This window comes from Takifugu flavidus, chromosome 11 (assembly GCF_003711565.1).
Source record: "Takifugu flavidus isolate HTHZ2018 chromosome 11, ASM371156v2, whole genome shotgun sequence".
Classification (NCBI taxonomy): Eukaryota; Metazoa; Chordata; class Actinopteri; order Tetraodontiformes; family Tetraodontidae; genus Takifugu; species Takifugu flavidus.
In genome coordinates, this window is record NC_079530.1 from 4,377,477 (window position 1) to 4,401,768 (window position 24,292).

The 24,292-nt window shown below is 45.3% G+C and overlaps 4 protein-coding genes and 1 long non-coding RNA gene across 7 annotated transcripts; 2 read left to right on the top strand and 3 right to left on the bottom strand.

The window, feature by feature from the left end:
- Nucleotides 1-1,577: 1,577 nt before the first annotated feature.
- On the bottom strand, nucleotides 1,578-3,357 carry rps27a (ribosomal protein S27a). 2 transcript variants are annotated; one of them, XM_057047824.1, is made up of 6 exons: nucleotides 3,312-3,357; nucleotides 3,139-3,203; nucleotides 2,734-2,788; nucleotides 2,296-2,381; nucleotides 1,843-1,974; nucleotides 1,578-1,753 (listed from the first exon to the last, which is right to left on the bottom strand). In XM_057047824.1, exons 2-6 carry the CDS (start codon nucleotides 3,184-3,186, stop codon nucleotides 1,604-1,606), a joined length of 471 nt encoding a protein of 156 aa, XP_056903804.1. In that variant the 5' UTR covers nucleotides 3,187-3,203; nucleotides 3,312-3,357; the 3' UTR covers nucleotides 1,578-1,603. The 2 variants fall into 2 exon arrangements, with proteins under 2 accessions (XP_056903804.1, XP_056903805.1); XM_057047825.1 differs by having other exon boundaries at nucleotides 3,297-3,320.
- A 1,890-nt stretch (nucleotides 3,358-5,247) lies between these two features.
- On the top strand, nucleotides 5,248-8,632 carry agt (angiotensinogen). The gene is made up of 7 exons (XM_057047798.1): nucleotides 5,248-5,394; nucleotides 6,219-6,660; nucleotides 6,736-7,102; nucleotides 7,288-7,412; nucleotides 7,493-7,641; nucleotides 7,860-8,016; nucleotides 8,094-8,632. The coding sequence occupies exons 2-7, from the start codon at nucleotides 6,247-6,249 to the stop codon at nucleotides 8,268-8,270; spliced, it is 1,389 nt and encodes a 462-aa protein (XP_056903778.1). The 5' UTR covers nucleotides 5,248-5,394; nucleotides 6,219-6,246; the 3' UTR covers nucleotides 8,271-8,632.
- Nucleotides 8,633-8,738: 106 nt separating this feature from the next.
- cog2 (component of oligomeric golgi complex 2) lies at nucleotides 8,739-13,854 on the bottom strand. Of its 2 annotated transcripts, XM_057047721.1 has the most exons (18): nucleotides 13,684-13,847; nucleotides 13,280-13,441; nucleotides 12,935-13,000; nucleotides 12,787-12,867; nucleotides 12,446-12,546; nucleotides 12,226-12,334; nucleotides 11,847-12,026; nucleotides 11,642-11,766; nucleotides 11,443-11,569; nucleotides 11,225-11,364; nucleotides 10,726-10,787; nucleotides 10,501-10,652; nucleotides 10,200-10,385; nucleotides 10,057-10,129; nucleotides 9,767-9,909; nucleotides 9,413-9,552; nucleotides 9,142-9,325; nucleotides 8,739-9,056 (listed from the first exon to the last, which is right to left on the bottom strand). In XM_057047721.1, the coding sequence occupies exons 1-18, from the start codon at nucleotides 13,738-13,740 to the stop codon at nucleotides 8,967-8,969; spliced, it is 2,178 nt and encodes a 725-aa protein (XP_056903701.1). In that variant the 5' UTR covers nucleotides 13,741-13,847; the 3' UTR covers nucleotides 8,739-8,966. The 2 variants fall into 2 exon arrangements, with proteins under 2 accessions (XP_056903701.1, XP_056903702.1); XM_057047722.1 differs by lacking the exons at nucleotides 8,739-9,056; nucleotides 9,142-9,325 and having other exon boundaries at nucleotides 9,413-9,616; nucleotides 13,684-13,854.
- Nucleotides 13,855-13,979: 125 nt separating this feature from the next.
- Nucleotides 13,980-22,585, top strand: pgbd5 (piggyBac transposable element derived 5). The gene is made up of 7 exons (XM_057047786.1): nucleotides 13,980-15,032; nucleotides 17,189-17,619; nucleotides 18,180-18,314; nucleotides 18,766-18,946; nucleotides 19,763-19,960; nucleotides 20,040-20,145; nucleotides 20,390-22,585. Exons 1-7 carry the CDS (start codon nucleotides 14,672-14,674, stop codon nucleotides 20,583-20,585), a joined length of 1,608 nt encoding a protein of 535 aa, XP_056903766.1. The 5' UTR covers nucleotides 13,980-14,671; the 3' UTR covers nucleotides 20,586-22,585.
- Nucleotides 16,703-17,215, bottom strand: LOC130533991 (uncharacterized). Its single transcript, XR_008952764.1, has 2 exons — nucleotides 17,124-17,215; nucleotides 16,703-16,932 (listed from the first exon to the last, which is right to left on the bottom strand). It is a non-coding gene; the product is annotated as an uncharacterized LOC130533991 (long non-coding RNA).
- Nucleotides 22,586-24,292: the final 1,707 nt, after the last annotated feature.

A 24,292-nucleotide genomic window follows, 5' to 3' on the forward strand; every position in this document is an offset into this window, starting at 1 on the left:
CTACCAGCATCCTTTGCTTTTTTTCACTTGACCTTTGTTCTTACGGCAATCTGATTTTCCCGTAATGTCATGTAGTCGGTTTTAAAACAGTCGGTGTCATCTAAATCTAAAATACTGAAAACAAAATTAAGAATTTAAAATTAGTTTTTCAAAAAAGCGTAAGAAACAAATACAAAAAGGGTTGTTTTTATTATAAAATACAATTTTAGAAAATATATTTTTGATTTGGTAATTGTAACATGAATTATGTCGATCTTAATGATGCATCTTCTTAATGTTTGAGCGCCGCATGTTGGACCAGCTATACCACTGACTAGATGTCCAGGGGAGCTGATACTTAGGACATTTCCTGAAGGCAACACGAAGAATGCAGATGTATCTGCGCATTCATGGTACAGAGAACATGCATCCTAACCCTCTTTAAACCGTGAATACCTTTTAGTTTTTCACTCTTAATGGCGTATGTACATCTTAAAGTCTTGGCATGTTTAAATTCTCTCAAACCATACAAATCAGGATGTCCCTTTGGTTGAGCTACTCTAGTTCAAATTAAATATTCCAACAAAATCAAAAGGCTAATAACATTTAACCAAAAATGTAATATTTATAAACTCATAATATATATTCTATATGTAGAAAAAATGTATTTTCCTTTAAAGTGCTTTAATGATTTTGGTTCTTCTTTAGAAATAGTACAGTTGTTTTCTATATCTGAAAGTTGTAAATTAATTATATATATTGTGCAAAATGTGAAGGAGCAGTTTTTTAAATTGTATTACTAGAGAAGTTGAACGGTAACCGCTCAACCTCAATACCTACAAGGACGCGGGTCCAAAAAGCTTTATTTTGTTGCCTATGTTTATTAAGCTTACCATCAACTGAAGGCAACACCTGTCACATGTCCACGCCCATACCTCAATTGTATTTGGATACCTTTGAGACACTCTGGTTGTTCCAGGCATGTCCGAACCCAGTCCTTGTGGGCCATAATCCAGCCAGGTTTTCTATCCCACTGAATGCTTTTTCAACCTGTTTGGACAGAAACCCCAGCCGGCTTATGGCCCTAGAAGACTGGGTGTGGACATACCTGTTTTAGTCTGTTCTGGATTCTCAAGGTCAAACCTGCCATCGTTTCATTTTGCACCCAAAAGTTCTTATGCACCGCTGTAATTCCTTCAAAGGCACGAAGCTTCATGTCTTGCGCTGCCACCTGTTAATAAACCTGAATATTTAAAGCCAATTTGATTGCGGTTCATGTAGTTTGAAGGTGTTTTTTTCCACTGGAACTGATGAATGCTGGGATTTACAGTGAGACTAAAAACTGCAAGTTTTAAGTTCTGGGACTTCCTAGTCACAGACCACTCGTTTCCATTGTTTAAGGTGGTAATCATTTACATCATGCATCCTGCATGAAGTCTTATAATTAGTGACCCTCTAAGACTCAGCCAAGAAACATCTCTCTTTAGATATGAGCTGGTAGTATTGCAAGAGTCTTGATGTAGCTTTAGTGGCTAATGTTAGTTGAGCTGTTATACAGGAACAGCTCTGGTTCCGGGATAAAGAAACAAAGGCTGGGATGTTGTCAGACATGTTTTCATTTTATTCATTTGTCTTCAGGTTTGTTGAAGCAGTATGTCAGACAGCACTTTCCGCAGTAGTGACGGTCAAAGTGGCTGGCCATGAACACGCCGGCGCCGCACTCGTCAGCTGGACACTCGCGTCGCAGACGGTGGATTTTACCGTTTTCATCCACCTGCACAAGTACAAAAAGGTGAGAAAACACTTTGACAGTGCAGCAGAGGGACAACCTGATTCAGGCTGATCCCACATCACTGTACCCACCTTGTAGTACTTGAGCACAGCCAGCTTGACCTTCTTCCTCTTGTGCTTGTTCTTCTTTGGAGTGGTGTAAGACTTCTTCTTCCTCTTTTTAGCACCACCTCGAAGTCTGAGCACCAAGTGAAGCGTCGACTCCTGAGATGCAGAAGACAAGTTTACATTCACGAGTACATATGACATACTTTGACTAAACTTGAAACTGTTCCAGGAACCATCACATTTGTTCTGAGAAGCTGAAAGTCTGATGGAAAAGTAAATGGCGACCTACAATTCAGGACGCCACTCTGAAGGGACATGTTACAGGAGTTACCCAGGCATGCAGTTAAACAGCCAATCAGAGCATCAGAACACACTGACAGACCCAACTGACCCCACGCCGGCCACCACCGCTCACACCAGCCACCGTTTGTACCGACACTTTTATACGTACAGTTTCAGGTACAACATCACACTCACCTTCTGAATGTTGTAATCTGAGAGTGTGCGTCCATCCTCCAACTGTTTCCCAGCAAAGATCAGCCTCTGCTGGTCAGGAGGGATACCTGCAGGAGAGGAACACCTTCAGCTTTAAAGCACTACTATCAGCCTTCCATCTTAAATACACAAATAGGCACCAAGATCACCCAGTCAATAGAACTCAAGGGTATAACTCGTTTGATTAGAAATGGAGCTGCAGCAATTTGTTCTGAAACATCAAGCTAGGTGAGAAGAGTTGCAATTCTTGTGTCTGAACTTAAAATGTGTAGCTTCTTGTATGGTCCCGTTAATTCTCCAACTTAAGACTGAACCAGATGTTACTAAACATTGTGCCAGATTAAATATCAGATACCTTTACCCGAGGGAAATCGGGAATGCCTGTTAATAGTCACACACCCGACTACAAAACCGACTCACCCTCTTTATCCTGGATTTTGGCCTTGACATTTTCAATAGTGTCCGAAGGCTCAACCTGAAAAACAAAAGACAAAAGAAGTATTAGACAATGTTGTATGAAAGTCGTCGGTGAATTATACGAGGTATTGCCCCATGATTTTAAAATAAAGACAGCGATGTTCAACTTCTATTTCTATTACACGTGTTAAATTACAGCTAACTGATAGCACTAAGCTAACCCATAGTAATAGTATTTACGGAATTTATTCGTCAACCAAGAAGCATACAGGCAATACAAACGTGCATTGTGCATAATTTTAGGCTAAAGATTGAACATAATTTAATTCTGTAAGTGCGGTGTTTAATGCGCGTGTTAGCTATAGCCACTGAACAGCCAATCCCTCCATCACAGTCCGGCTCACCCACCTCAAGGGTTATAGTCTTCCCCGTGAGGGTTTTGACGAAAATCTGCATCCTGGCGTTTCCTCCACCTTCAGAGGAAAGACGAACAATGTTTAACTTTTGTGTCTGTATAGAAAGATGTCTGGGAAGCGAATATTTGGACAAACAATGTATTAAAGTACAGAGCACGATTTTACCACAGGCCGACTCCTAATGGCGGATCATGAGAAGAGGGCTTTCGGTGCGAGCGACAGGGTTTTCTACCCGTGTTTGCATGGAGTGAGTAGGTGGCCTGATCAATGCCGGATCAGAATAACCAATTCGCCTGAAATGCTCGTCGAACAGAAAATATAGACGCGTTATTTGTTGGATGTGATTTTTATTGCACAATTACTGAACCTTTTGTAAACGCATATTTGAGGTTTTGGTATAGCAACAATCGTGAATGACCAATTTTAACAGAAGATCAATTTCTAAATATATAAATTCAAACAATAAACAGTCGAAAAACAGACACAATTTCATTTGTATTAATTCTTGAAGAAGTTTTTTGTTCACCTGCAGTTCATTGAGCAGCAGTGCTATTTGGTACTAAAATAGTGGTAGTATTAACATCATATTATTGGTTTGTACTAATGAAGTATTTTTGTTGTAAACTAGGGGCTTCAGTAACTTGTAACTAGGTTGTAACCTGCAACTTGTTTGACCCATCACTCATTCATCATTTTATCATGTCTTAGAAAAAGTTTGTGCGGTGTTCAGAAGTGGATTTGAAACCAACTGGGACCAAATCTACACATCTTCCTTCAGAACTGACTCAGTTCATGCAGTAGCATATTGTAAACTATTATTCTGGACATAGTCATTAATGTAACTTTCCATCTGATTTTGTCATCTTTTCATTTATCAAATGGACTTAATCCCATCTTTTCACAGGTGATCAGGTGTGCTTTAGCCTATAGGAGGCTCCTATTGACCATCATGGATATGAGCAGGTGATGGGAGGTCAGTAGAGCAGCCAGGGTGAGGCCCGGAGGGCCGACTTAAGGCAGGAGACCCCACATCTCTCCAAACAACAGTGGCATCTAATCACAGACAAGCTGCCCGCCTCAGACAGGGGAGGCCTCAGTGATACCTGGTGGACTGAAACAAAGAACATGAAACGGTTCTTCTCTATCTGGCCGTCTTCAATATTGAGGGTAATCAGTAAAGATGTTTTGGACGTCAGAGGTTGTGTTTTCTGTGTGTTCTTTCAGAATCTCTGACATTTAGAAGGAAACAGCATGACTTCACGGAGACACCGTGAGACAGATATCAAAGAGAAGCTGATCACATGGTTACCCGGTACCACCTGATGGGCTCATCTGCTCAGAATATCAAAGAGACAAGTAAAATGAAAGAGATAAACTATAAAGCTACATGTCTGGTACTCAGATGCTGTCACGGTATCATGAGAGCCTTTGATTGTGGTGTCGGGAAGGTCCTGCCGTGGGGAGACCACAGCTCCAAGCTAGTTTTTAATGCAGCATCGAATCAGAACCAGGCAGGGACCTTGGACTGAAACCTCACCGGTGCAGGACCACATTCATCAAACTGGTCCAACCTCTCCCTGCAGCTGATGACAGCAGTGTCAGAGGGGTGGGGCCTACATGGCGTTGTTGGGCGTGGCTTCTTCTGTTAATGGCTGACCTGACATCAGACTCTGCAGCTCCTGGACAGTTTAGCAAGCAGAGCAAGGTGAGGTCACATGTTCTGAAGGTGAGGGGTAAACCAAGATGCTGCACGGAGTTGGTCTACTGGAGGAGTTTCCTTGTAGAATATAATGATTGTTGGATGTTCATATCATGGTGGATGCACAATACTCCCAGTTTCTTTTCAGCCCAGTCCACAACAGTCCACAGGTTAAAGTCATCCTGCAATGCTTTCAATCTAAAAAAGTAACCTGATCACCTTGCAACATTACATGCTATTTGTTTTTGCTTCCGTTGGCGTGTGTTTGATTTGAGGAGAGAACATTCGTCATTAAAAAAGACACAAATATTCAGTTCTGCAATGTTCTGGTGACTCATCTCAAACTGTAACTCTTCTGTATGCGAACACAACCTCCAGGACATCAACATGTATGTGTAGACGACCGCTTGTTGTTTATCTGCTGTTGGCTGAGTCAGAGCTGGTTAATCAGTAACCAGAGTGGATTCCTGACGCTGAGCAGCATAAAGAGAGCGAAACAGCCTCCTCCTCATTCAGCAGCAGCACTAGCAGCAGCAGCAGCAGCAGACGGTAAGAGCAAACTTTATCTTCAAGCTTTTCATGGTAAATCACAGCAGCAGAGAAAACTTGCCAGATGTGCAGGAAAAGTTCAGATCTTTTCAAATAAACCAAACTTTTCCACAACCTTTAAAGTATAAATAGAAGATCCAGGAGGTCAGATGTAGATGCATCCATACATTTAAACTGAGCCACACAGTTTTAGGGGTTAAAGTTTACTGGAAAAATGTGGAATTTATCAGATTGTGTTTATAAAATGGTCAAAATTTAAAATCAACCATCCCATTTCTTAAAGTCTGTGACTGTCATTGAGACACTGGGAACAAACAGGTTGGCTGTGAACATCAGTTGCACCAGTCGCAGACATGTCAAACTCAGTCCTCGAGGGCCACGATCCTGCCGGGTTTTCTTTCCCACTGAATGCCTTTTCAGCCTGGTAGGACAGAAAACCCGGCAGGATTGTGGCCCTTGAGGACTGAGTTTGACATGTCTGCGACTGGTGCAACTGATGTTCACAGCCAACACAGCACCAGTGTAACTGATATGGGACCAAGGCCATGTCAGTGTTTGCTCATGTCCTCCTAAAGTTCATGAGTCCACATTTCTGCATGTTCAGCTCAAAGAATAAAGTCCTGTGTTTGCATAAGAGGTTCATCTCAGTTACCCTCTGCTGTATGAGAAGGTTCCTGTAGGTCTTTTCTGCTGGCAGCAGCAGAGGGAACAATGAGCATTCAATCCATCACTGACATGAAACCAGATTCAACCGGATCTGACTGGGACGCTTGTTCTCACACTAAACCCAGCAGGTTGTTTCATTTGTCTGTCTTCCTGCACAGATCAGAGTGACCCAAAACAGAAGGTAAAATGCAGCTCCTACAGCCACTTCTTCCAGCCCTTCTGCTTTGCTGCTACCTCTCACCAAGCCAGGCCAACCGTGTCTACGTGCATCCCTTTTCCCTGTTTGCTGCCGAGAACGTGAGCTGTGAGAGCCTGCAGACCCAGACATCCAAGCCTCTGCAGACTATTCCTGTGGCGCCCCTTGAGACTGATGTCCTAACACCAGACAGCAAAGATGTGGTGAAAATAGAAGGTCAGCGAGACATTGTCACAGAGAGGACCATGGCTCTGGCTGGGCTTGTCAACGTTCTGGGTCTGAGGATGTACGAGGCACTCAGCAAGCGTCACAGCACCAACACTCTCCTGTCTCCAGTCAGCACCTGCGGAACCCTCGTCAACTTTTATCTGGGAGCCTCCAAGAAAACAGCAAGCTCCTTCCAGGTATTATATTCGTGCATGAATACCAGTGTTACACCCACATGACACCCAGCTGAAACCACATCGTCTGCTCTGTAGTCTCTACTGGGCCTCAGCAGAGACTCTGATGGAGAAGACTGCGTCTCCCTGATGGATGGACACAAAGTTCTCAAGACTCTGCAGAACATTAACTCCCTGGTTGATGATGGACCAAAAGATGAAATCACTACCCATGTGTGGACCTTTACTCGTCCACAAATTCAGCTGTCTGAAGACTTTGTTCAGGGCACAAAGGACTTTTCCGATGCCTCCTTCATCCGCAGTGTGAACTTCTCGAGCCCTGAGGTGGCTGAGCTAACCGTCAACAATTTTGTGGAGAAGACATCAGATGGGAAAGTGAAGAGTGCCTTCAAAAACCTGAACTCCAGCAGTAACCTTCTGTTTCTGACATCCTTCAACTTCCAAGGTCTGTTGTTTGTGGGCTCTTTTGTAGAATGGAACATTTCACTTGGTCTTTGCACCACAAACATCTGCCTGAAGTTTACTTTAGTCATCATATATCACCTTATGTGATCTAAGCCTAAACATTGCTATCCAAGAGTGAACTGTTTAAGATCAGCATGTGTGACTGTGTTTGCTTCATCTGTGTAGGCAGCTGGAGAACAGCCTTCCAACCCGAGAGAACCTCCATGCAGGAATTCCATATCAATGAAACGACAACAGTAAAGGCTCCACTCATGACCCACACGGGCCAGTACCATTACCTGAATGATAAGGTGAATCAGGCTCAAAGATGCTTTCAGCAGGAAGATTCGGGCATTTTGGCTATACCCACTTGCTGTCCTCTTCTATCAAGGTTCATCGGTGCACCATCGTGAAGCTGCCCCTGAGCAAACGTTCATCTATGCTGCTGGTCCTGCCTCACGAACGGACCGATCTCCACAATGTAGAGTCAAAACTGCCCAAGAACATCATATCTGACTGGATCCAGAACCTCAGTGAAGGGTGGATTTTGCACTTTTTCAGAGAATCAGATCATATTTTCGCCTTTAAAGTCTTTTACACCCCTGTACATCAGGGTTTGCATCCATGTTGATTCCATTTCTAAAATTATCTTAGCATTTATATTAGCGCATTCTCTTACTGTAATGAAGGCTGTTTTGAGTAATTACCTGTCATCATCACTGGCTGAGCTTTAAAAAATGTCAAATCTCCGTTCCCAGCACGCTGGAACTGACCCTCCCAAAGTTCTCCATGTCGTCCGTGCATGATATGAGGGATCTTCTGGCTAACATGAATCCAGAAATAGAGGCCAAACTGTTGGGCTCCCAGGCCCAGTTCAGCCAACTGGGCAACACCAAACCGTTCAACGTTGACCAGGTGAGTGTCAGAAACATCACCTTCTCTCCCTGCTGAGCTGCATGTGTGCATCGCTAATATCCCCGTTGCCTCCTCAGGTGATCAACAAAGTTAGATTTGAGATGTCTGAAGAAGGAACTGAAGTCCAGGAGTCTGTTGAGGGACCCAGCAGCCCTCTGAAACTGTCCTTCAACAGGCCCTTCTTCTTCTGTGTCTCAGAAGCCAACTCTAATGCTATCCTCATGCTGGGAAAGATCACAAACCCCACAGAGTGAAGCCACTGCTGCTTGGAATGGTTCCAGTGGGACTCTTCCAGGTTTGATAGCAGAATGAAGCTGAGCGGACTGTATTTATGAAAACATTTAGCAGTTAAAGGCTTTTTCCTCTGAATCACAACAGCCTTTGTTCATTAACCACAAGTGCCAGTTTCTGTTTCTTTATTGTAATTAAACATACAGTATTAGACATTCTGTTTGGGATTATATTAATAACAATTTAAATGTGTTACAGGCAGATATTTAGACAAAAACTAAGAATGTGATGTCAAACTTGTTTATTTCATTTGTAATTAATGGATGGATTCTCTAAAATATTAAGTTATTTAACCTAAAATAAAGATTTAACTATTCTAAATGGGCTCATTGTAGGTACATCTGAGTATTATTCACATATGCTCATAAATGTGGACAGATGTTTTGTGAGGAAACAATAAAAAGGTTGAAAAAGGAAATAAAGTTCTCATATTTATCAATTAATAATATTCAGCTTTTATTTAGACAAAGTACCTTTGAACATTAGACATTAAAGCATATTCTCTCTGACATTTGACATCCTGATTGGTGCTTTGCTGAAGAACAGTGAAAGCCAGAATCCTCATGATCATTCACATCCACAACTAAAGATGTTTCTGTTACGGTCGGATAATGGTGACATAAGGACTGCAGCCTGGCAGCAGAGCAGTTTCACAAGTTCTACTCAGCAAGTTCTCTGGCCTCTTTCACCAGATCCATCAGAGTGGAAAACATGGAGATGTCACCAGGTTGAAGACCCATCTTCTGAATCTGAGACAGCGGAAGGAAGAATAAGAGCGTGCATCGAAAGTTCTTCTGCTTTCTAACAGGTTTCTCACATGTTCCATGATCATACCTGCTCCCCCAGATATTCCACATCTAGTGCCAGCTGAAGCCGGATCTTGCCGTCATCTGTGGGTCCACCATTGGCTCCGGCTGTGGCGGCTGTGGTGGCGCCTTTTCTGGCTTGTTTCAGTCTTTTCAGACTTTCCTCCATCTTTCTCACAGAGCTCAGGACCTCTGAGATGGTCTCATAGTATCTGAATGGACAGCAAACACAGTTTCATTACGTTCTTTGGAATGTATGGCCATGTAAACAGGACTACGGGTTGAGGAGTGTCATTCACCTCTGCGTGCACTCAGACAGCGCCACATGCAGCCACTCGTGCGTGGTGGAAGGGGTCACCAGCCCCATCGAGTCAGTCAGTAGCTGATGTAAAGGTCGTAAGGCGTTGTCCATGTAGGCTGATGCAAGCACAGGAACTTCCTGTTCAGACAGGTTGAACAACATTTCCTGTTCAGCCCTTGTGTCACAACAACCACACGTCCTCCTAAAACTCAGACGTGAGGACGACTGTGTCATTAACATCACAACAGATGCTGAAGTTTACCGAGTGACACAAGCTCAGATGCAAGATGCTGCACAGCCAATCGTGACGAGGCAGAGAAGATCAGAGCTCCACAGCCACAGCGCGCCTTACCTTGTTGGTTCGTCGGTAGAGGCGTGGAACCTCAGCGGCGCTCTTCAGGAAGCGACAGCAGCGCTCGGTCAGATGCTGGCTCATCCTGCTGTTCAGAGACGGGACGCTGCTAGACAGACGAGCCCTGGAGTCAAACAGGGCAGCTAGCAGAGAAGAGAAAAGCTAATTGAACAGCCTGATCAACATGGCGGCCTCAGTAGCATATTCCGGTCCAAAAGGCTTGCCTGCATCTTTAAAATTGTAATGATCATGAAGGTAGAATAGAATTTAATGGAGGTTCAGTCACCCACCATCCACAACAGCAAAGTTTTTGAATGCGATGGCCTCCAGCCTCCGTCTGACCACCTCTGACAAGTCTGACATCTTCCAAAAACATGAAGCAATAAGTAGGGGGGCTTCATTGGATGTGAATACACATGTTAAATTTGAATACTTTTTCCTGGAGCTTCTGGATATCTGCTGCGATGTAAACCAGCTGTTTGGTGGACAGGGAGATGGGCCCCCCACCCTCACTGCCACCTTCATCCACTGACGTTCGGCTGGAGGTGGAGGAAGCTGAGCTGGGTAGAGGCCTGCAGGGCTCTTTGGTCAGCTCCATGACGGAAGGCTTTGTCAAAACCTGTCATTGAATTAACATCAAGAAAAGTCTCAATGTTTCATCACACCTTTAAAAACTGAAACCCTTACATACCAAAGCAAACTATGGATTTGTCTGTTGGAGTATGTAACATTACCTCATCAAGAAATTTAGCATATCGAGCGAGGAGCTGCAGCGTGAGCTTCCACAGGCGATGGGCCAGAGGTGGCAGATAGACTCTGTCAGACCAGCATCTCATCAAACAGAACCAGAGGACCTCAGATACCTGCAGGTGGAACATACTTCCCACTGCAACACACACAGTTAATGCAGCTAAAATTCATGAAGAATTGATGCTCATGATGGAAAATGATAAACCCACCAGGTGCTGCTTGAAGTCCCTCACTTATGGTCTTCTCCAGATGTCCTGCTATGTCTTTGTACCTGAAAAACAAGAAGGGATGCAGAGATGAGACAGAGATAGATAGAGACAGGTAGACAAATAGAGACAGACAGCTAGACAGAGAGAGCTCATCCCCAGCTGCCCCAGATGTGATCCACATGTGCTGATTCCATGAAAACCCTCAGATGTGTTTGAAAATATTGACCTTCTGTACAAACTGATCTAAAATGATGACACACGCCCTTTACCATACGTGTGTGTGTTTGTGTGTCAAGTCAAGCTCCCTTCTCAGGTGAATGATGTTTCACATGTGTAGATTGTTGGTCTGCTTGTATCAAAATATAAAAAAGATAAACATCACAAAAAGAGGTTTTGATGACAAAGGAATGACAGATGCTGTGTGACTTTAGGTATGACTCTTGACTTGTGGGTTTAATATCGACTGAGTTCCCCATAAAGGACAGGAAAGTTGATGCACCGTAGCTGAAAGTAGACGGGCAGGTTCCATCTGTTGTGGAAGCTGGCGTAGGACACATGCGCTCTCAGCCTCTTCACACTAGCCTGTGAACTGCACTGACGCTCAAACTTCCGTACAAACTCCATGCTGATGCTGTACCTCTGGAGAAAAGCCACAGATGAAGTTAAAGCTAACCTGTGTAGCAGAGAATCAGACTTGCCTCACTTGGAGACATATACCTCATAAAAGACTTCAGGGTTCCCCGGGTTGAACAGGTAGGACAATCTCTCTTCTATTGCTTGGATCATCTCAGGCCACACAGAGTTCACCAGGAAATCATAACCTGGCACTGTGTCAGCTCTGTCACTGCACAGTGAGGCAACATCACATGTCAAATTAACCTCCCACCACCAGTTGATTCATTATTCATACCAGTACCTGCAGACCACCCCTCCAGTCACCTCTCTAAGCAGTCTACAGTGATGAGGAACAAACTCCAACAGTCTGGAGTACATCTTCTCTAGACCATTTGGACTAGAGGTGACTACGTCTTCTACGATCACCTTAAGAGGAGAGACAGAACCAGTCAACAAACATCTTAGCTGATGGTTCAATGCCAAACTTCTTACCGTGGAGTGTTTACCTGATCCATGTATGGTTTGACCAGCACCTGTCCTACAAGAGCCTCGGCATCTCGGGTCTTGTCTATGGTGGCGTATGTCCTCAGGCAGTGACGCACTATGTCCACATTACATGACTGCAAACCCTCAATCAGCAGACCCTCCAATGACTGCTGCAGCATGGAGGTGATCCCTGCAATACGCTGGCACACACAGAACCTTCTGAATGATTCACTTATGACTAGCAAAAATGCTTCATGATGCACAGAAAAGATGTCCTTAAAGGACATGAGCTTTCCCCAGTAAACTCTGTGACACCAGACAAACAGACTTATTGACTGGCTAAGTGAATAATGGCTAATAACTAATAACTTCCAGACTGACTGACCGATAAACACTTACAGGTCTGACTTTGTCCAGCAGCGGAATGCCTTTGCTCTGCACAGCGTGGAACTGCAGCTGATTAAACTCTGTTGCGATTCTCTCCAGGATCTGACCTGCTAACAATGAGCTGCACACACGCAAACACACACACTTTCAGCCTGTGGAGAGTATTCAAGTGTTGTTCAAATTCTGAGCCCAAGCCACCTTTGCCAGAGAAAATGTAAATATTCATTCTTACCTGTTTTCCTGAGAGCCTGATTCCTTGGAGCTCTGTGAGTGAAGAATCTTCTCTATCTTCTCCACTGAGCGGACCACCTGAATCAGCCTCATTACACACACCTAGCAATTATATTTAAAAAAAAAAAAAAATCAGCTCATCAATTATGAACATTTCCCAGAATACTTAAAAACTGAAAAGCTGATCAAAACTATTAATTTAAACTAGTCTGACTAAAACGCTTACTTCGCTCACTTCAAAGGTCGAATGGATTCATGTGCATACTGGTAAAGTAGTGAGATGGGTGATTCAGAACCTGCATAAAAATGGTTCCCTAATGTCAGAATTGTAATAAGACAAACCTTTTTCTTCTGCAGATCTTCATGTTTGAACAGTTGGTCGTCTATAGCCTGAATAACACCACTCACACACGACCGGAGACTCTGTCACACACATCAGTTATTAGAAATCATCCAAACTTACATTAACTGATACTCATTAGACACGTACCAGGACCTCTTCTCGTAACTGCCCTAATGGCACAGAGAGTTGATTTAGGGCTTTGTCCATTCCCACCTGTGGTAAGAAAAAAAGGTTGTGCTATTATACACCTATATAACCCTTAACCCTCCTGACGGCTGAGTACTTCACAATGTACTTGATTTAATCATCAGTACTGGAGTTGCTGTACAGGTCCTGTTGGCACTAAAGATGCTTTACAGTGGATTAAAGGTTGTGTTTCTAAAAGTGTCAGGACTGGTAAATTCTATTTTATACTTGTCACACAAATAGTTATTAACAGACATAAACAGTGATGTTCGAACTTATCCATGTTTTAATCGGGTATTGACTGACCAGATTAGTGGATAGATTTACAAAGTCGGCATAGTCCTTATTGATGAGTTCCACCATGGCCGTCTTCAGCAGCTTGTAGTAAAGCTCCAGGTCCTCCCTCATCTCCTCCAGCTGGACCTGTTTCCGACACTCAGCCACGAACTGATCAACGTCGAAGTCATCCTACAGACCGAGACCAAAGGATTCAAGAGGCGGTCAAAAACAGAAACATTGCAAAGTTAAGTCGGTATTTAATGCCACGCAGCAATACAGCGTTAATAATATACTGGTGATAAAAGTGCCAGTAAAATGAAAAAGCACCATGAACAGGTAGTCACCTAGCTAGCGAATGCTACCTACTTTGCCATTACATCTACGCTAATATGGTTGGGGCATGATTAGAGCTAATGTGAACATCTTCTTACCCTGATGAAAATATCTTTGTCGAAGCACAACGACTCTGGTCCCTTCGGTAGATTCATGCCGGATTACAAAACACAGATTTGCTACAACATGCGAAAACTAAAGTCTCCAAATAGCCTTGAATAAGCTTCCGCAAACATGGCAAAGGATCAACGAAGAAGGAACTCCTCGAGACAGATTTCCAATAGACCACAGCGCCCCCATAGGTGATACAACGCTGGTACCCCTGGAGCTGTGGATGATGGATACGTACATTTGTCTCCATCTTCTGTAAGATTGGGGACATATATACTATTAAAGTTGACTTTAAGATGGTGTACGGACTCCAACAAGAGCTCCATCATGTTTAATCACACTTACATCATCAAATACAGAATGTAAATAGCAGAACTTGGGTTCAACACAACCAGGGTCCTAGGATTGAACTACAATATCGCACAGAGATGCAAAATGTGCACATTGGTCCACTAGAGTTTAATTTGCTTTAAAAACGCGTGCATATTCTATGTTTTATTTTTGTGAATGATGCCCCTTTATATAAAATAAAATAATTGTTTTTCTGAATGACCATTAGCTCATGTCCGAGGTTTCAAACTGCAGATGTTTACACTAACGATTGTGAACAGTGAACATGGCTTCTTCTGTGTTTCACGCTTGATTCCTCCACCTGAGTCCAACCTTCCAACTCCTGCAGACACTCCTGTCCATGATGAGACCCTGGGCCTTATTGGCTGTAGGAGCCGCCTGCTGCGGTCAGGTGATGCAGCAGCAGCCACTCCTCTCTACTGTCTCTGCTTCTCTCATCCAACCCGGATGCTGTCACCACTGTCGGCCCGTTGCTCTGTACCCTTGAGGCGGACACGTTCCCCTGCACCTATACGCCCCTGATCACCGGCCTCCCTGTCCCAGTCCCGGGAAGGAGCCGGGACTCTACATCGCCTGTCCGATAAAAGAGGGAGGAACAGGAGAGCACACAGCATCGTTACAGAGATGGCGGAGTGCGGGCGGAAGGCGCTGTCCCTGCTGGAGGCGGCCCGCTCCCGGTACGAGAGCCTGCAGATATCCGACGACGTGTTCGGCGAGTCCGGGGACGACAGCAGCGATAACCCCTTCTACAGCACCTCCGGGGACTCGGACTCCGAAAACTACATCGCAGAGGTAGGAGAGGAGGAGCAGCAGCCGAAGCATCACCACCAGAAACGGGGCGACAAGGAAATAGGGCAGGGCTGGGGTCCAGGTGGCAGTGCTGGAGTCGGCCCCCCGGGCTCCATCTGTCCCAATCGGGCAGAGGAGGAGGGTTGGACGGAGGTCCTGCAAGATGTCACCGTACCGCCGTACAAAGACACTCACGGTGAGGACGGAGGGTCATGGTAGGACCGGTTCTTAACTGGTTTCCATTCTGACGCCAGTCACTGTCATGTTGTCATACTGCAGCAACCATTTATGTAGAGGCCGAAACCATTCCGTTGTTCGCACACACGTGTGTGCGTGTGGAAAAAAACACAGATAGAAGCCGTGTGTGCACCTTTTCATGTTCACGACTGCAGAAGGCACTGAATACACATGGTGGATTTTGTCCACATGACATGGAACCTAACTCCATAGCATTGCTTCTGCTAGAACTGCACCTGGCCGTCTCACCCTCTCTGTCCCTCCTTGTCTGTCCCCCTCCCTCACTGTCTCCCCCATCCCTCCCCCTCCCTGTCTGTCCCCTAGCTTTGTCTGTCCCTCTCTGCCTGTCTGTTTCCCCCCTACTATTGTGTCTCCTCTATCTCCCTTCATCTCGGTCTCCCCCTCCCTGTAAGTTCCTCCCTCTCTCTGTCACTCCTCTTCTGCCCCCTCGCTCTCTGTCCTCCTCCCTCTCTGTCCCTGTCTGTCCCCCTCCCTCTCTTTTCTCTCCCTCCTCTATGTCCCTCCCCCTCCATGTCTGTCACCCGCCATCTCTGTCCTGCTCCCTCTCTTTTCTCTCCCTCCTTCTCCTTCTCCCTGTCCCTGTCCCTCCCCCTATGCCCCCTCCCTGTCTGTCCCCCTCCCTCTCTGTCCCCCTCCCTCGCTGTCCATCCTCCTCCCTCTCTGTCCCCCCCTCTGCCCCCTCATCTCTTTCTCCTCCTCCCTGTCTGTTCCCCTCCCTCTCTGTCCCCCCTCTCTCTGTCCTCTTCCATCTCTGTCCCCCTCCCTCGCTGTCCATCCTCCTCCCTCTCTGTCCCTAATTTTCTCTGTCCCTCCCTCCCTCTGTCCCCCTCCCTCTCTGCCCCTCATCCCCCTCCATCTATGTCTCTCCCTCCCCATATGTCCACCTCCCTCTCTGTCCTTCCCTCCCTCTGTCTGTCCCCCTCCATCTCTGACCCCCCTTCACCACTTTACACCCACACGCTGCTCTGTCTGTTGTTGCTTCCGTCTATCCCTGGTGGGAGAATACGACGAGTTCTAATGCTCTCAGAAGTGTTTTCATTTTGAGTCTATGGGAATACAGAGGCAGGTTTGGTCCATCCATGTCACCAGTGTGGTCACTTTATACTTGTCCTCTCAGCATCCTGCTGCCTGAAGCTGAGGACTGAGGACTAAGAAAGAGTCATTTCTTCATTTCCTCTAGATCATCTGATATGTTTGGAAAAATGAGACATGATTTCACAGCTTTTGTGTTTTCTAGATGTTATTATGTCTCAATCTGGGATTTGAACATTTGTAAATTTATCCGAGACGTAAATCTGAGCTGCTGACTAATCTCTCGATCCTAATTGCTATAAAAACTCCTGTGGACAGATGTTGGTCCATCAGCACAGCTTATACAAGTCCAATATTAATCATTCACTTTATGTAAGAGGTTTAAAAAATTGTTGTTGTAAAGGAAGGAAGAGGCATGACGAGTGTCTGTGTCTGAAAGCTGTAATCTGGATTTATGGCCAGTTTTCAGGAAGGTTTAGACCTGTCAGAATTTTGTCTCCTGCTGTATTTTTGTCCTGTTCCCAGAACAAGTGGTGCTGAGTCAGGTTGTCTTAGAGGATCTTCTGTGAGGACATGTGGATTTCACTTTCAGGTTTATTAGAATTCCAGTGATGACACTTTTAGTCGACACGGTTTAGATGTTTCAGCTCTGCATCCTTGAACCCTCCAGTTTTTTCCTCCTCACCCTCCAGACGATGCTGAAGTCCTGTCCTGTTATCAGTTTAATTCACCCATCTGAGCAATCAGGACCTCAGAGGAGGAACTTATTCTTCACCCATGTGACATGCTGCTGCCTGAAGTAGCACCTATAGATTATAGGAGACCAGTGAAGCTGGTCAGTTGTTTATTTACTGTTTAACTTTATGGATGCATGAAGCAGTTTCAGCGTCCTGATGTCCACAGGGTCAACTGTCAGACAAAATGCTTATGATGAGACCAGTAGACCCACCTGTAGATTTCCCTGTTGACCTACCAGTAGACCCACCTGTAGACTCACCTGTAGACCCAACTGTAGACCCCCAGAGCTGTATTCATTCTTGTTTCCTTCCTTGTCTGATTCAGGACCCTCTCAGAAGATGCCGGACACCGCCACAGCCTTGGACTTCTTCCAGCTCTTTGTCCCAGACAATTGCATCCAGAACATGGTTGTCCAGACCAACATGTATGCTAAGAAGTTCCAGGAGCGCTATGGTTCAGATGAAAGCTGGCACCCAGTGACAGCTGAGGAGATGAAGGCATTCCTGGGCTTCGTCACCTCCACCAGCATACATCGCTGTGAATCTGTGCTCAGCATCTGGAGTTCAGGCTTCTTCAGTAACCGGAGCATCGCCCTCAAAATGAGCCAATCCCGCTTTGAGAAGATCCTCAAGTACTTCCACATCGTGGCATTTAGGCCATCACAGGGGAGCAACCAGGGCCTGTACAAGATCCAGCCTTTCCTGGATTCACTGCAGCAGTCATTCAGCCACACCTTCAGGCCTTCCCAGACGCAGGTACACAGCTGGAGACACGTGGAAGTGGTTGTTTGCAATGATGCAAACAATTAACGTACAAATGCTGTTGGGTGCTGAAGTTCTCTTGGGCAACTTAAATGCTGAAACCAACGTTTTTGGATCATTTTGCTGTTTTTATAAACATCTACTCATATTTTGTTGATTGAATTAATTCTTCATTCATAAACTGTACCAACAGCTGTTCCACCAGTCTCTGGTCGGCCTTCAGACTTGGTTGAAGTTCGTAGTACCAGTCTGACCCACATCCGTCTTTCAAAGCCTTTGTTTGATTGGTGACATTGTCTTATATTTTAGCTGTTTGCATTGTTCTGCAAGTTCTGTAAGTGTTTGCAAGTTCTGAGAAGGTTTAGGTGAACAAGACTAACCTGATAGCAACAAGACCAGCAGCAGGACCAGGGTGGGCGGCTGGCTGTGGTTTCTGCTGTTGTCTCTTTCTCTCTCTGTCTCTGTCTCTCCCTCTTGCTGTCTGGGATTTGACCCTGTGACGGGTGCTTTTATTTTGGATGGTGGGGACTTCTTCATCCTGTCTGTCTCTCCAGGTTCTTCATGAGCCCTTGATTGACGAGGATCCTGTCTTCATCACCACCTGCACTGAGAGAGAGCTGAGGAAGAGGAAGAAGAGGAAATTCAGCCTGTGGGTCCGACAGTGCACATCCACCGGCTTCATCTGTCAGGTTAGAGGATCCAGAATTAGGGTTAGGACCGGTCAGGACATCCATTCTTTGTCTGTGGTTCTGATGGAGCATTCTGAGGTTAATGTCTAATGATAACTCATCTTTTTCTGGGAGTTGAAGGTCCAGTTTTGGTAGCTGTAACCATTGAAAGGTCTTTCCAGCATTGTTATTAAAGCCAGATTTCCTTTAAGTGTCCAAGTTAACATTGACCGCCAGCCTTTACCAGGCCTAATGGACCTAATGGAGTCAATCAATCAGATTCCATCAGCCCCTGCACAGCTCTTACCCACTAAGCGTAGTAGCTAAAAGCTAACTAGGCAAATGCTGCAGCTAATGAACACCAACAGGAATATCAGTGTTGTTAACTGAGTCGCTTCCACCACAGAGTGACCACAAGGGCTAGCCACAGTAGAAACTGTAGCTCCTCTCACCTGTTTTATCCACTGTGCAGATCTCAGTCCACCTGAAGGAAGGTCAGGGCTCAGATGGGCTTGCTGCGCTTAAAAACAAGCCTCAGCTTCACAGCCTTGTGGCCAAGCAGCTGTGTCAGAACATTTCTGGGAAGAATAGCATCATCTTCACCGGGCCGTCCATGACAAGTCTCAGCCTCTTCTCTGAATTTAGCGAACAAGGTAGGAGACTTTGACCTCACTGCTGGTGTCTTGCTCGTGCCACCTTGTTCCTCAGGTGAAAGATACAGTTACTATGGCAACATGCATTTGTGCATTTGACATCAGTTAGCTGCAGGGCACCAGATAGGAAACCAGTAAAAGTCACATTATTTGGGAAAAGCTCCAACAAATCAGGCAGCCTAAAATATGAGACTGGGAAATGATTGTTTTTGTTTCTGTCAAATGGATGATGTTAGTGCAATCAATCAATCAATCAATCAATCAATCAATCAATCAATCAATCCAGCATCTGTCACAGTCAAAATTGTCTCTAGACCCTTTACAGAATCCCAGGGCCTGACCCCCAACAAACAGTGGCAGGAAAAACTCCCATTTAACAGGAAAAAACCTTGAGCAGGACCAGGCTCATACAGGCGACTCTCCTGTTGATGGCTGGCTGGGCAGAGAGGGAAGCAGGGGCAGGTAGAAGACAGAATAGGCATAGACCATGAAGATACATTAATTATTTGATAAGCAGAGCTGATTACTGGGCATTAGTCTGAGGAGGAGGTTATTCACAGTGGGAGGCACTATCGTGGCTCATCACGGATGCAGCCCTGATAGTGGAAGACAAGCCATCCAGCTGGCATCAAGATAAATGGGTGCAGCATAAACAAGTGATCTCCAGACTTCCAGCAGGTCTACATCTTCGATCTTTAGACTTCCCGCCCAAATAAAGACCCTCCGCACCAAGAATATCAGAAATAATCTGTGTTAAAGGTTGATTTCAACCTGTTGGCTTTCTTACCGAAAGCTTTTCCATCATGTCTCCTCCAGATATCTTCTGTTGTGGTCTGCTGAGCACCAGGAAGAGCGACTGCACAGGTTTACCACAAAGCATGCTGGTCTGTGGCTCCACGCCTGCACAACGTGGCCAATCGCGAATAATGATGAAAGGCAGCTTGTCTCTGATCAGCTGGTACAACAAGGGACACTTCAGGTTCCTCACCAACAGTTATTCCCCAACCAGACAAGGTAGGAGCTTTACAGATGCACCTGCAGGCACGCAATAGGTGAGGTGGGTGTAGCTCACTAAGCATGTTTTATGTGTTAGGCATGATCATCAAGAGGAAGAGCGGAGAGATCCCCTGTCCATTGGCTGTGGAGGCGTTCGCGGCTCATCTCAGCTACATCTGCAAATACGACGACAAATACAGCAAGTAGGTGAAAAGAGTCACATCCAGGTTGGTCCAGATATTCATGTTGTTCTACTAGGCCATGTTGGTCCAGATGTCCATGTAGGTCCAGATGTTCATGTTGATCCAGATGTACATGCTGGTCCAGGCGTCCATGTAGGTCCAGGTGGCCATGTTGGTCCAGGTGGCCATGTTGGTCCAGATGTCCATGTATAGGATTGTTTTAGATGCTGACTAAAAAGTCTTAAAGCTGTTTATCCACCTACAGATATTTCATCTTCCATAAACCCAACAAGACGTGGCAGCAGGTGTTCTGGTTGAGCATCAGTATCGCCATCAACAACGCTTACATCCTGTACAAGATGTCTGACGCCTACGCCGTGAAACGCTACAGCCGAGCGCAGTTTGGAGAAAGACTGGTCAGAGAGCTGCTGGAGTTAGACGACTGCTCCCCCACACAGTGAAGAGGAGGAGGAGGAGGAAGAGGAGGACACATGCTCTGTGTCTGTGTCTTCATGTTGATAGCAGTGCCAAGCCCACGTGTCCCCTGTGGTTGTTTTCTGTTGTGTTGTCATCACCCTGGAGCAGAGACGGTTCTCAGGCCTCAGCATCACTTCAGCAGCTCTTTCAAAAGCAGAGATGAAGGAGAACAGACCAAAATCCCGTCAGCTCCTCCGGCTCATCATCACAACCTGAATCTCTCTCCTCGGCATGGAGCTCCGTGTGTGCTCGGTGAGCTCACATGCTGCATGATTCCAGCCTGGGATGTCCAGTGTGCTCCTGGTGGAATCCAAGTGTTTTTTAAGTGTGTGCATTAAAGTGGAACTGCTGTTTGTGTGTAAGATGATGAGCTTGTAACTGTTTGGCTTTTGTGACCCAGATGTATGGTGTTACTGCATTCTGCATCAAGGAACAATGTCAAGTGACAGGAAGCCCCGCCCCTGGCAGCACACTGACCCTGTCTCCACTCAATAGTGCAGAAAAGAATTACGGTACAGCAGCTACAGAAGGACTTTGAATTAATGAATCCTGCAGCTGCTTTCATTGGTCTCTCAGATGTCTTCTGTCCTCATTAGTGGTTCAAAACACCATCACACAACAGTCAGACCCCCAAACAAATAATGGTTTTTGTTTTTTCATTGCTGCTTGATCTTTTGGTTCTGAACATAAATTAAGTTGTGTAAATACACATAAATGATATAAAACACTGGAAGTGCAGATGTTGGTGCAGATGTGTGCTGTATGAACTAATTGGTCTACTGTGTATTACTCAGATTCAAGATTGTGAGGTTTTTTTTTACACTCTTCCACAGTTACGTGCTAATTCCTCTTTGGTGTGTAAGCCTCTGAGTGTAGCCGTTCTTCAACCACAACCTCTCGTCTTCAGCAACATGGTTACATCACGTAGTTGCTGGCTGATTATTTTCACACTTCACATGAAAACTGACACATTTGACCCGTCCAGATTCGGGTCTGCCTGTTCTGCTGATCAAAGAACCGTAGATGTCCGTCAGACCAGTGGAAACCCTCAGATGTTGCTGCTGTAGCATGCAAGTAACTGTGATGTCCTGTTGTGCTGGTGCCCACCCTGTTAGTTTGAAGGTCAGGAAAGCGTTTGAGCATAACCAGATTCAGGAGAAGATCTAAGTGCTTTGGTTCAAGTCTGTTGCCTGTACAAGCCTTCAGACATGTCAGATGGTCCCATTAGAGATCAGAATAGCTTTCAGATGCTGGAGAAGCTCTGGTTTCAGAGCTTCACCGTGGGATCTTCATACTTGTGTTGATGGTGAGTTAGATGTGAAGAACCAACAATGTTTTAGTGCATCATTGTCAAAAAATAATTGTTAAAGAATGTTATCCAACATCAGAACGTTTTCATGAACGTGCAACTGGAAGATGTTTGGTTGGAAAAAATCTATGAAAATGATGAAGAATGAGGACATCTGATGGAAGGATATTCTGGGCTTTAGTTTTCCTGTCCCAGCACACACACACACACTCATCACAGCTGCAGGTCAAGAGCTGGAGACCACAGATAACCTCGTTTTGGTGGTTTACTGAGGAGGAAGGTTGATTCAAAGGATATTTACATCAAAACACTAGATCAAAAACAGCCTTAGGTCCGCCTTCATCCATGTGTGCACCTGAGGAATTAAGACCACAACGAGGCTTCAGCTGTGACACTGAAGCTTCTGTTCTCATCGGACACATTCACATTTCACCAGAGAGCAGCTGGAAGCCTTGACAAGAACTCAGGACCTCCTCAGGGCTTCAGCTCCAACTGCTGAATTTGTTCATTAGGTGGCATCGCATGTAGGAGATCACACCCTTAAGACCACAGGGTGGTTCGTTTGGGATCAAAGGTCACAAAGGACAACCTCACCCTTCATACACAGAAATTTCCCTTGGTGGGAGACCTGGTGTCAGTGGGATGAGTGTGAAATAAATACAGAACCAAACCCAATGTGTGTGTGAGGGTGTGTGTAAAATTTCCCTTTGAAACTATTGGATCATTGATTTTTATGTATCATTTATCACAGCCCTGACAGGCTTCTTCTCCTTAAAATGTTGCTGCTGGGCAAAACAGGAAGTCAAGAACTTGTCTGCTGTTTTTCAAAACCCTGTTGAACCTGTTGCTGCTGCTGCTGCACCGACTGTTTGCACTGACTGTCTGATCCTGCCGTGATCAGATGGTTTAACTGTGTTTGACCTGTCAAACCAGTTTAAAGCAGCATCTTCATTGTTTACAGCTGAAAAATAAAGCTGCATATGTATCAAACACTAATCAAGTCTTTATACTGGATATACTGGCCAGGATCAGCTTTAGCATTGTTGGAAAATAAAGTAGTAGTTCTTCCTATATGATCCATGTCAATCATCTGTCAAGAGCTGGTACCGCATTTGAACAGAAGAGGGCAGCAAACTCCAACCATCCCGTCTCCTGGTGCTGCTCAGCTGGATCAGAGTTGCTGCTGATGTTTTCTGATGTGTTCTTGAACAGAGGGACGAGCGGCAAACCCAAACCTGGAGATTAAAGCAGCTTCACTAGTGATTTGTTATTTCATCTGCGGAGGTCAAGAAGCGTTCAGAGAAAATATTAGTTGTGCTCCTGCCCGTGTGTGTGTGTGTGTGAGAGTGTGAGCGTGTGTGTGTGTGTGTTGCCTGTTCTGGGTTAGGGTTACAGGAGACAGGAGAGACTTCCTGTTAGCATCTGTGAACGTTGCTCACATCCACAGGTCAGAGGTCAAACACCTCCCAGTTTCATGATCATGATCATCAATGGGAAACGCCAGACAGATTCAGGTCAACAGTTGACTGATGGAAGACGTCTCTGCTGCCACTCAGTGGTGGGATGCAGTAACATCGGCACAAATCTCTGCAGAGATTCACACACTTACTGCATATGGACACATGGAACCAATGACTACCAGCTGTGTGTCTGTATGTGTGTGTGTGTGTGTGTGTCTGCACTCTTTCTCCCACTCAGGTCATGACTAAACAACAGAACAGGACAGGGTGAGGAGAGCACAGATGAAACCAGTTGTGTTGTTAGTGGGACTCCAGAGTGAAATCATCCTCCTCCTGCTCCTCCCCCTCCTCCTCCATCATCATCATCAGTTTTGAATTCTGAGGGAAGTTAGAGCTGCCGAGACAGAGGGCCTATGTGTGTTCAGTGACTGTGTCTGTGTATGTGTGTTCAGTGAATGTGTGTGTGTATGTGTGTGTGTATACATGTGTTCAGTGACTATGTGTCAATCAATCAATCACTCAATCACTCAATCAATCAATCAGTCTTTATTTATTTATATAGCATCTGTTACCCAGGGCCTGACCCCCAAACAAGCAGCAGTGGCAGGAAAAAAATCCCCTTTAACAGGAAGAAACCTTCAGCAGAACCAGGCTCATGTAGGGGGACCCTCTTGCTGATGGCTAGCAATTAGAGAGGAAGGAGAAGGGGATAGGACAGGTAGAAGAAAGAATAGGCATGTATGTGTGTGTATATGTGTGTGTTCAGTGATGTTACATCCTGTCTGACATCACTCTCACGTGTTGTCTTGCGTAAAGTACAAATTTAGAAATCAGGATTTCCTTTGGTCGTACAGCAGCAGAACTTATCTCTTTAACTTTGCCTTAGGGTCAGATCAGGGTTAGGGTTGGGGTCAGGGTCAGG